This window comes from Eptatretus burgeri, chromosome 8 (assembly GCF_056783735.1).
Source record: "Eptatretus burgeri isolate ZD-2024b chromosome 8, Ebu_testis_v1, whole genome shotgun sequence".
In the NCBI taxonomy this organism is placed as follows: domain Eukaryota; kingdom Metazoa; phylum Chordata; class Myxini; order Myxiniformes; family Myxinidae; genus Eptatretus; species Eptatretus burgeri.
The window spans coordinates 74,751,187-74,763,735 of NC_140968.1; the positions used below are offsets into that span (position 1 = coordinate 74,751,187).

At 42.2% G+C, this 12,549-nt stretch overlaps 1 protein-coding gene across 1 annotated transcript in view; it reads right to left on the reverse strand.

The window, feature by feature from the left end:
- CDCA8 (cell division cycle associated 8) overlaps positions 1–12,549 on the reverse strand; it is a 48,266-nt gene that overhangs the window by 14,254 nt on the left and 21,463 nt on the right. The window contains exons 7-8 of the mRNA XM_085892632.1: positions 7,824–7,957; positions 1,821–1,913 (exon numbers count right to left, since the gene is read on the reverse strand). Coding sequence (XP_085748758.1) covers positions 1,821–1,913; positions 7,824–7,957 — 227 coding nt within the window. The remainder of the gene's footprint in view (positions 1–1,820; positions 1,914–7,823; positions 7,958–12,549) is intronic.

The window sequence follows — 12,549 nt, forward strand, 5'->3', positions numbered from 1 at the left end:
TATGGATGGATTCAGCCAAAACTTGGTGGATGAGTTGGGTAGGTGACAAGATCAAGCAGATTAGAATTTGGTTCACGTCCGGATGCAGATTCAGCCTCTCAGTGGGATACAAAACAAACTGTTCAGCCTGGCAGAGGTCTGCATTCTCCCGAGTGCTGTACCAGTTTTTTCGGGGGTTCTATTTTAAAAAGAGGAAAGTTCATCATGAATCTCGATTTTGGATGGGCAAGCCTCGTTGGGTGAAAACTGAGTCCATGCCCCACCACTCATGTGGTAAATTCAACCTGACATGCACTAGTTAAGAACACGAAGTAAAATTGGTAAAGAAGAACTAAAAAATAAAATATAAAATGCAATTTAGCATGAATGAATCAATGGCTGTGCCTCCACCCACATTAGACGTTAACCCACAGTTACGTTTGAGACAAAAACGGATAAGTCGAAGAGAGACATCAAATGCTTCTGACTCAAGTTATGGTCTGAAAAATGACTTGCAAATGGCACATGACCTAAGACCTTTCAAACCCCAAACCATACAAGATAAATCTTTGTATTACAGTCTCTACTTGTGCCACATTTGGTCAAAATCCCTTCAGTGGTTCACACGTTATCGTGGTAACATAGGACCGATGATGGACGACCCAACAACATAATGCCTCTGGCCTTCGGCTGCAGAGGCATAAAAATGTGATTAGGGAGCCTTTTATGCTTGCTGTGCAACTTGAACATCGCAAGTTGGCAAGTTAAACATTAAAAAAATTACCCCCGTGCGGGAGTGACGGTCATCTCTGCGAGAAAATATATAGCCTCCTGAAGGTAGGGCAGTTTTTGCAAACTTTGAAGTCACGTGACGCGAAAATGAAAGCGAATATCGAAAATCCGGCCTGACAAAATTTAGATATTGTCCCATAGATTCATATGCCACAATCAAATTCAAGATCGCTTGAGAAATGGCAGAGGAGATAGAATTTGAAAATCGTCATTTGCGCATTTTTTGCCAATTTTGAAGTCACGTGACACGAAAACGAAAGCGAATATCGAAAATCCGGCCTGACCAAATTTATATGTTGTCCCATAGATTCATATGCAACAATCAAATTCAAGATCGCTTGAGAAATATAGGAGGAGATAGATTTTGAAAATCGTCATTTTCGCATTTTTTGCCAACTTTGAAGTCACGTGACACGAAAACGAAAGCGAATATCGAAAATCCGGCCTGATCAAAATTTAGATATTGTCCCATAGATTCATATGCCACAATCAATTTCAAGATCGCTTGAGAAATGGTGGAGGAGATAGAATTTGAAAATCGTCATTTTCGCAACTTCAAAGGCCTCGTGACCTTGACCTTGACCTTCGGTGACCTTGAAAGTCATACCATCGTGTACGTCTCATCGACCTCTATCAGGATCACTAATGACCAGATCTCCCGCTTCAACTTCATTGTGAACGGACGGACGGACGGACAGATTGTCACCTCTCCTCTCAACACCAATATTATTAGGTCATGCTCGAAGAGATGACCTAAAAATAACAAAAAACAACCGACCATGCTTGCATATTGTTTTGCTGTTGAAACGAGCTACTCCAATTACCAGCTACACGTTAAATTGGCACTGCTGGAACAAGCGTTCGAGAAACCAAATGAGAATAATTAATGCCTTCAACCAAGAATGAAAATTAGGATTCGGGCTTGAAAGCAACAAAAATTAAAAAAAAATAAAAAAAACAAATGAGGACAAAAACAAACCGATCATAAGATTGATACTCCTGTCACTTGGAGAACAACCTTGCCTTTCAGTGAAAAAGAAAGAACATACCATGGGACATTTATTTGCTGGAGAAGAGGAGTGGTACAACTGTAGTCCATCATCTTCTTGCAAGCACGCTTTTTTGTTTGCAGCACCTCTTCTCTAAAGCAAATGGACAAGCAGCTTAAGCACATTATAGAAACAAAGAGCTCAAGGCAAGCACAAAGACATGCAGAGTTTTTAAAAGGAGGTGAAATTTGCAACTGTAAACAGAGACATGAACATGAGATCACATCGTGATACATTAATACACCATTACAAAAAAAAAACAGTTCATTGTAAATAATTGTGGAAGCAGTAAAAACTGGGAATAAAATGCAAAAAAGCGTGACAGAATTGCATCCCATGCATAAAAACTGGAATGTTTTTTTGCACGGGATGCGATGCCGTGTGTCGATAAAGTACACTGTGATTAGTTGTCACACAAGGCATCACAAAGTGCCACACCTGCAGAAGGACAATAAAAGTATATGCAGGTGAAGAAACCATTACGGAGAGGAGAATATGTGATGACTAAAATGGCTCTTGGAAAGGAAGCATCAAATGGTAAGCTTATGTAAATCAGTCTTTAGCAAGCGAAGGCAACTCCATGAGACAGGTTGTAGTCTGACTACATTTTAGCAGGAGCTGTACATAAGACGAAACTGAACTGAGGAAGACGTGCAAAACTGATATTGTTAATAATAGAACCGGTCGAATATGAAAGTATAAACTCTGACCAAGGTGATGCTAAGCAACTCAGGGGATGTCCTCGACATGATATATGATACAGTAGCTATCTTATGAATGACCGAGCTGAATGTAGAGACGTCAACGTTCCTTCAAGAACAATAAGATGTACATCAGCACAAAGTGATCGCAATGGATGTGTAGCTGCCCAAAAACCTTCGCTGACTTTGCTGTCCCTTTTTCTCTCCTCAGCTGAGTGTGCAGCATTTCAATTTTACACACGCCGTGAGATACTGTCACATCGTATTTGCATTTCACACCAAGCTTTTTCTGTTTCCAGAATTATCTCCCACACTGTACATCTTTATTACAATTTCAAAAAGTCCCAGATTGAAATGAAAAGTAATGTTTCAAGATATCCCAGATTGGTTAGGCTGGGTGCGAGTAAGAATCTGGACCAGCCACTGCAGATATTCAATGTTATCATCCTCAGACCAATTCCCAACACACACAAGTGAGTAAGGTGTGTTTTCAAGATGGTATACATTCACCATAGTGAGATAAAAGTCTGACTCTTTTCCTGCTTTCTCAACAATGGATGGAAGTCCTCAATGCCAGACGTGAGATCAGAAACATCTCCGAGACATATCACGTGCTTTCGATACGGGCAAACACCCTGCCCTGCTCACCAAAACTCTTTTCCTATGGCATCCAAGGCAATCTCCACTCATGGCTCCTGGACTTCCTCTCCAGTCGTCTCATTCCCTCTTCCTGTCCAGGCTGGAGTTCCTCAAGGCAGTGTTCTGGGCCTTGTGCTTTTTCCGGTTTCCATAAATGATCTCTCTGACTCTCTGGAAAATCCTCAATCTCTTTGGTGATAACTACACCCCCTGTCGTACCATCTCTCATCCCTCAGATTGGCAAGCAGCAGCCTCTTCACTCTCTGCAGATCTGGATAAAAATCACAAGCTGGTCCAATACTTTGAACATGTCTTTCAAACCTGACTAATCTCACTCTCACGATGTCGCTCCGAAAGGACCATCTGGAACCCCCACCCCCACTCTATTTTCTCAACAATCCTCTTGAAGATGTCCTTTCATTCAAGCTTCTGGGCCTCACTATCCTGCCATGATCTTTCCTGGGAAAGTCACATTTCCAAGCTGGCATCCAAAGCCAGTCGTCGACTCGGAATCCTCCGTCGTGCAAAGTCCTTCCTTGGCACACCTGAGCTCCTGACCATGTGCAAAGCTTTCATCTTTCATTAAGAATCAAAATGACTTCCAATACATTCTGCTTGTATTAAAGTTAGTCATGTAAAGTTGTCCAAAACGTCACAATACTGGTTTCTAAATAAGTGCATGCCACTTTGCAGTGTAGGAGAAACGTCTGCACATATGTGAGTGGAAGGATTAGTTTCAAGTTGGGGTGTGCTGTCCAAATACATTTTTGAAAATGGCATACTGACAAACTCAACCATGTGTCTTAGAGATTTAGGGCCGAATTTACGAAAGGCGTTTAAGAGACTGGCGTAGGAATAATAGTATTGGAAGAGATCAGCAAGCAGATGGGCAGTGTGTAAAGATGGGAGGGACAGATAGTTATGGCATGGGTGGTGCTCCAGAGGCAAATGGTGTGTGTTAAGTCAGAGTTTGGGCCACAAACTGGAAGGACTGGGGCAGAGAAGCAGGAATTCAGGGACACACTGAAGAGGATGATGGGAATGGTTGAGATGGAGGTGATGCTGTGCATTGTGGGAGATTTTAATGTGCATGTGGGAGTAGTGGAGCCAGGTGAAGAGGAATGTGTCAGTAAATTTGGTTGAGGAAGAAGGAAGAGAAAGGGTCACGAGCTAGTGGAGCTGATGGCAAGGGATGGGATGGCCATAGCTGGTTCATTTTTTCAAAAGGAGGAAAGCCACAAGATTACCGAGAGGAGTGGACACAGAGCAGAACTGGATTTGCTGGTGGTAAGGAAGCGACGGTTATGGAGAGTTAAGGGTTGCAAGGCAGTGGTGGGACAGCATGTTACCACCCAGCACAAGCATGTGGTGTTTGTGGTACAGATGAAGAACATCAGGAAGGTTAAGAGCAGGGCTCGGAAGATTATTAGGTGGGGGAAGTGTAGTGGAAACGTCCTCATCGTGTACAAGGAGAGGTTAAGGACTAGGTACGAGCAACTTAACGAAGAAGCGGAAGGCTTAGAGAATGAGTGGAAGAAGTGCAGGAGTTTAGGGGAATTGTAAAAGTTGTGTGGAAGGACGTAAGGAAAGGTTGCATCATCGAAGGTAGAAACCAGGTACGGTGGACAGAGGAGGTAGCGAAGGTAGTTGGTGAAAAGGAGAGATAAGTTCAAGAAGAGAGGGAGGTAGCCAGATGCAGGGTTGCTGCACCTGTATGGGCAGAAGAAGAATGCAGCAAGGAGAGCTGCGAATAAGGTGAGGAATGACATGGAAAAGGAGGTGTACAACAAGTTTGAAAATGATGGTGGGAGGCAGACGATGCATAAATTGGCTCATGACATCATGACAGGGATGAGGATGGTAAGGACATGAACGAGTGGGGGGCAGTGATCAAGTATGGTGGTGGGAAAATAGTGACAGAGAGATGGGCAGTATTGAAAGTGTGGTAAGGATAATTCAAAGAGCTGTTGAACCAGGAAGGAAGCAACAGTGATCTGGAGCAACTGTGCTATGTCGAGGGAAAAGTGGAGTTGGTGGAGATATCACTGTCCCGAGAGGAAGTGCGAACAGCATTGAGGAGGATGAAGAAGGAAAGAGCGCCAGGCATTGATGAGGTGTGTACAGAGATGATAATTACAGCAGAAGAAGTCGGAGTCAGTTGTACATAAGAACGAGAGAGTGTTTAATTCCGGAGGGGTGGAAGACAGGGTAAATTGTGCCAATATGGAAGGGGAAGGGCGATGTTCAAGATCAGGAGAAGTGCAGGAGCATTACACTCCCAAGCCATGTAATGAAAGTGTTGGAGAGGATTCTGGACGGGAAGATAAGGAGATCGGAGAAGAGCAGCAGGGGTTTAGAATTGGTAGGGGGATGAATAATTAATGGGATGTTCACACTGAGATAGCTGGTACAGAAGAGGATGGAGGTGCAAGGTGAGATGGCATTGGGATGTGTGGACTTGCAGAAGGTCGACAACACTGTCCCGAGAGAGATGGTGGTGGTGATATCGAGATGGATGGGAGTGCTGAAAGCAATAGTTAGGTTGGTGGAAGGGTTGTACAAGGGAATGAAGGGAAGAGTTTTGGTTGGTCCTGGGATGCCTGTGGAGTTCAGCGTGAACATCGGTTTGAGGCAGGGAAGTGCTCTCAACCCACTCGTGTTTATCATGATAATGGAGCTGGTAAGCAGAAGGTAAGCTTGAGGAGTAGCACGGGAAGCATTTTGTATGTGGACAATCTGGCTGCTGTGGTGGAGAGTGGGCAGGAGAGGCAGGAAGTACTGGGGGAGTGGAAGGAGGCATTTGGGAAACATAGGTTTAAGCTGAGTATGGAGAACACCAAGGTGATGTGGGTCAGGCAGCAGAGAAAATAAATGCATATCAGGTTAGAAGGGAAGGATATCAGGCAGAGAAATTGGTTTGAGTGTCTGGAAGGGGGGGGGGGGAGTGTCGGAGTGGCGACCCATCCAGGATTGTGCCCAATAGCCGAGGAGACTGCTTAGGCAGCACCAATGCTCTGCACAGAGTATGGTCCCAATTGATGGATAGATGGGGGAACAGTGACCGGGATGGAAAGTCCAAGGCAGCGGTGCGGAGGAGGATTCAGGTGGGTGTGAATGCATGAGGGGAGATGGAGTGAGTAATGGCAGACAGAAAGACAAATAAAATTGAAAGGGAAGGTTCTGATACCGTGTGTAACGCTGGCTTAGCTTTATCGTCTGGAGATGGTGGCACTGACAGAGAACAACAGAGGCTGCAGTTTTGAGAGAACAAGTGGGTCAGGAGGATTGCGGGAGTGAAGCGGGTGGATAGAAGGATGGATGAACTGAGGTAGGAGATTGGTGTGCAGGTGAGCTTCATTGGTGAAATGCCGGCTGATATGGGCTGGACACTTGGTGTGGATTGGGGTTGGGTGGGAAAGAATGGCAGAGAGCAGATTGGAAGGAGGAAAAGAGGTAGACTGCGGTTCAGATGGGAAGATTGTGAGAGGAGGGATATCAGCAAGGTAGCTGTGGTTGGAGAGTGGAAAAAAAATTGGCTGAGGACAGGAGGTGGGGGAGTACTGTGGTCAAGGCAGGACAGAAGCTTGGTGTCATCAGACCTCACCCCTTATAAAAGGGAAGGGGAGGGGGGGAAGAAGAAGAAGAAGAAGAATCAGAAGAAGTAGTTTAAGAGTGAGGAGTAGAATTGCTAATTGTGCGATGATCACCCATTCAAAGTTAATCACCGAAGAGTGATTACCGCGTGATCAAAACCTAATCACAAGTGTTTAATTAACAAACAAACCTCTACACGGCAGATATGTTTAAGACCTTGAAAAGCAAGCATTGCATGGCTTATAATTGGTAATTGACACGAGACGGTGAATATGGATGCATTTGTAGTGCTTGAATTTGCTCAAGAGGAGGCATAAGAGGATAGGAATAAGGCAGTTCGCCGACGTGCATCGACAATCTTCGATGATATATGCAATCCTCTGGAGAAGTGTGACAATATCAAATTTGTCCAGCATTCCAGCATCATCATGTGCTTGATCAAGTCTCCAGCTATGGTCAATATCACAACAACTTATTCGTCCAGTTCACCGATCACAGCCTCCCCACCTCCTGGTTTTTCTCACAAGCCAGTACCTTTGTCTTCATCCACCAGAGTCCTTGGAGGTCCCTGGCAGAGGATTTTGGGTGCTCTGGGAAATGGGCGGCCATCCTTTTTGAAATATCTTCCCATGCGTTCCTTGGTGAACCTTGAATACCATACTTTAATTAAACCCATTTGTTGCTCTAATAAGGAATTATTAGAGTGGTGCTTCTTAATTCCCTTTTCTTTCCCGACATGTTCCCGTTGTTGGAACACACAAACTAAAAATTGATGTACACGAGGCCATTGTGGAGTCATTCAGGTGAATTAGTTTGGTAATCTCTTACATGGCGGACTGAAAAAAATAAAATTGAAATGTTTAAAGAGCACAACTTAGGCGCACACAATTAATCAGCTGTTTATCTCCCTTCGTAAATCGCCATCGAGATTGGCGATTAGCTGTCAGTACAACGATGTTTTTGTCACCACTTAAGGTGAGGCGGGTGTGAGCAAGACACTCGCAAAGTGCCTTGCATAAATTCAGCCTTTAGTGTCGAAACAAATCTGATAATGCTCTATGATATAAACCTTTCAGAAGAGATGGAAGTTGTTCCCGGTTTTAGCATATTCTGTTTCTTGGATGCTTTTGTCACTCTTTCAGCTGGTAACTTTCCATTCGTAGCAGCCTGGTAGGTAGAAGAAACAGGGTGATGGTCAAGCACCTAAAAAAAAAAAAAAAATATATATATATATATATATATATACATACATATACATATACATATACATATACATATAGTCATGCACCGCATAACGACGTTTCGGGCAACGACGGATTGCATATACGACGGTGGTCCCATAATCGCATTTATGACGGTGGTCGCATATACGACGGATCTGCCAGCTCCATTATAATGGAAATCGGCTTTCAAACTGAAGCAATGTTTGCACGTTTACCTTCAAGCAATTAAATTACCTTTGAATTGAAGAATTCCGCGAATAAATTGTTGTTACAGTCGAAATTAAAACACATTTATTTTTGGTGAAGCCCTTTATGTTGTTAAAACAATCGCACTGTTCCGAAAATATATATCACAATTGACAGGTGCTCGTTTCTTCATTTATAAACTATAACATCGATGCAATGATTACGTATTTATAAAATCCAAACGCTATTTATTCACCTTTCTATAATAATCGATGCGAGAGGAGATTGTAAGCTGCTGCAAACAACACCGATGGCCGTCATGAACAGCACAAAGGTAAAACTAACGTGTCTTCCGTCTCTTGGATGTGTGTTACAATTGCCAACAGTATTCAGTACAGTAACATGCTGTACAGGTTTGTATCCGAGGAGCAATAGGCTACACCATATAGCCTAGGTGTCTTGGTTTGTGTCAGTACGATGTTCGAAAATGAAAATATATATATATATATATATATATATATATATATATATATATATATATATATATATATATATATATATATATGATGTTCACACAACGACGACGTCGGTTAACGACGCATTTCTCAGAACATAACCCCGTCGTTAAGTGGCGCATGACTGTATATTAAAAAAAATAAAAAATAAAACACAGCACGGCACACAGTTGATAGAACTTTGTATTCTCTAAAAGGCACTTCATAGCCTGGCCTCTTCAACTAAAAAAAACCATGGAAGGAATCAATTTATTTATAATCCTAACCACGTGGAGTAATTGATTAATTTTTGGTAATTCCCTCCAATTCCAGGTGAGAGACATGATTGGGTCTTGGTACTTCTGCCACTGAAGGTGGATGGAGGTTATGTTTTCGCCTGTCTATCTGTGAGCAGAATATCTCAAAAACTTATGGGTGGATTTGGGTGCAATTTGGTGGACAGGTTGGTTGTGTGACTTGGCCAAACTGATTAGATTTTGGTGGAGATTTGGACCCAGATTATTGAAGCGATTCTTCATCGAGAGATGGTGCCAAAAACAATATACTGTACAGCAAGATACCATAAAACATTGTGGACGGATTATTGGAAAACTTGGAGGATGAGTTACGTCGATGACAAGAACAAGCCGATTAGATTTTGGTTAAGGTCTGGACACAGTGGGATACAAACATAAACTGTTCAGCCTGGTGGAGGTATGCGCTCAACCGAGAGCCATTCTAGTTATTTATATGTTGACTGCTATTGACAATACACATGGTACATGCTTGGGAGCCTCAGTGGTGCGCGTTTGTCCACACTGTCGCTGACTTCTAAAGTGATGAAACCGGTCCGTTAGCTGAGGTGTGTGCATCATTGGAATTCTCATGTATGTACTACTTGTGAATGTCTGCAGCTGGAGAGGAACTCGGGTAGAGTTTGAAATAGCAAAGGCCTTACCTTGTGCAGCTTTCCTTGGTTGCTTTACCCAGCTTTTTTCGGCGACAAGTGCATGGGATATATATACACCGTCGGACCCCGCTATTTGCTATTCGCAGGTCACAAAGTGTGACCTGCTTCACAATTCACGCTTTGTGGTTTATTTTTGATTACTTATTTATTTATTAGCACTTCAGGACTGGTCTCCCACATCCATCCGGGAAACTGGAAATCAGCCAACATCACAGCATTATATTAAAAAAGGTGCAAAAATGGATCCGCTGAGCAACCCCAATCCTGAGATCTTGACTCCTCCATAACCAAGAAAACGAGCCACCTGAAACTTCACATGCATCCGAAGGGAATGCAAAGAGAGTGAACGAGTGAAAATTGGGTTTTGGAGTTAATTAAAACAACCCTTTTGAAGATCACGGCCTTATTTAATTATAACTTTTATCAGGCACATCCTCAGGCACCTCGCTCTCGATGGGGTCTTAAGGCGTATCCTGGGTTACCTTACTGGGTTCTTAATTCACCATTGTGCTTGGTCTGCTCAACAATCCTTGAGTTGGAACAGGCCGCAATGATTTCTTAACTGTAAAGTTTTTTCTCTCATTTTCTTCACTTATATCATCGAATACCTAATCAGCATCCCGATGAATCATTGGATATATTGCAATGCTTGTAAACGCTGGAGACGCCAGCATTCATGGCTTTATTTACTTTCCCGCAGATGCCACAACCTCGAGAATCCCTTAAACTAAGCCGCACCTCAAAATTCAACGGTAAAACGTGAATGTATGTATGTATATATATATATATATATATATATACATATATATACATATATATACATATATATACATATATATACATATATATACATATATATACATATATATACATATATATACATATATATACATATATATACATATATATACATATACATACATATATATACATACATATACATACATATACATACATATACATACATATACATACATATACATACATACACATACATATACATACATATACATACATATACATACATATACATACATATACATACATATACATACATATACATACATATACATACATACATATACATACACATACATATATATATATATATATATATATATATATATATATATATATATATATATATATATATATACATATATACATATACACACATATAAATATACAAATTGTTACGGCTGTGGAAATTCGCAAACCACCATTCAGGACCCTCAGGTTAGATATCTTCATAGGTACATGTGTAGTTAGCCCAAACCAGTTGTATAGAGGGAATTTATGTGATCCATTCGGGCTGCGATCCTTTGAGTTAGGCGTTTTTCTTTTTCTATCTTTTATTTCAAACACACAACATTTCAACAACCACGCCATCCCCATCACAGCGCCAACCACGTCACATCCACCATCTACGCTACCACATCTTCGCCACTCGCCATTCAACAGGCTCCGTGCGATTACGATCTCAGCGGAGGAACAAACAAAAACCAACAAGGATGCTCAGTGGGCTTTTCCCGCCTGTTTTTCCCGTCCGACTTCCCCGCGCTTTGGAGTGGAGGAAGAGCGATGCAGGTCAAAGGTCAGAGATCATGTAAAGGTGGGGGCCTCTTTTTGGGGGAATAATTCTCTGGCTCCGAGCCAAAAACTGACTCCCTCGGCCCCCGGATGGAGCGGGGTGGAGGGAAAGCGTGAGGGAACGCCCTTGTCGGCAACCCTCTCGAAGGAAGGTGGAGCCGAGAACGGGGCGGGGCGAAGGGCGGAGCCCCGGGCGATAAAAGATGGACACGGGCGGGCGCAAAGAGAGCTTTTTCTTCCTCTTAGTCTTGGCTGGTGGTTCGGTTGGTTTTTGTGGAGAGTTGGTCTTCAGGAAGAGGTCCTGTGCCCGCGCCTTGGCGAGCGGCCCCGTCACGAAGGCACGGACGAGAGACGCGGCGGCGCCCGCTGCGAGATGGACCTGTGCAAAACGCCCGGTAAATAATCTGAACCGTCGAGGTCGACGATAACACCGCTCGGTTATCCCGATAGTACGGAACGGGCTGCCCAAGTGGCTCGTGTCCAGAGTCGACCTGCGGCGAGGTACGATCGCCCGGTTTACCATCCGCGTGGGTACTTGGGTAGATCGAATTTGGCGAGCAACCCTATCCTACGCGGGTGGCCGATTGTGGTGAGGTGGAAAGGCCCACCCGTGATAGTTCCTGGAGGGTCACGGCTGAATTGTCCGTCCGGTGGGCGACGTGCCACGATTCGAGTTATGTGGCCGTCTGCACGCCGGCGGGCATGAATTCGCAACAATCAATATATGTATATATATATGTATATATATATATATATATATATATATATATATATATATATATATATATATATACATATACATATACATATACATATACATATACATATACATATACATATACATATACATATACATATACATACATATACATATACATACATATACATACATATACATACATATACATACATATACATACATATACATACATATACATACATATACATACATATACATACATATACATACATATACATACATATACATACATATACATACATATACATACATATACATACATATACATACATATACATACATATACATACATATACATATATATATATACATACATATACATATACATACATATACATACATATACATACATATACATACATATACATACATATACATACATATACATACATATACATACATATACATACATATACATACATATACATACATATACATATATATATATATATCAGTCGTACCTCTACTTACGAATTTAATTCGTTCTGGGAGTAGTTTCGTAACCTGAAACCTTCGTAAGTAGAGACGCCTTTTGAATGTAAATGCGTAATCCGTTTCAAGCCCCGCAAAAT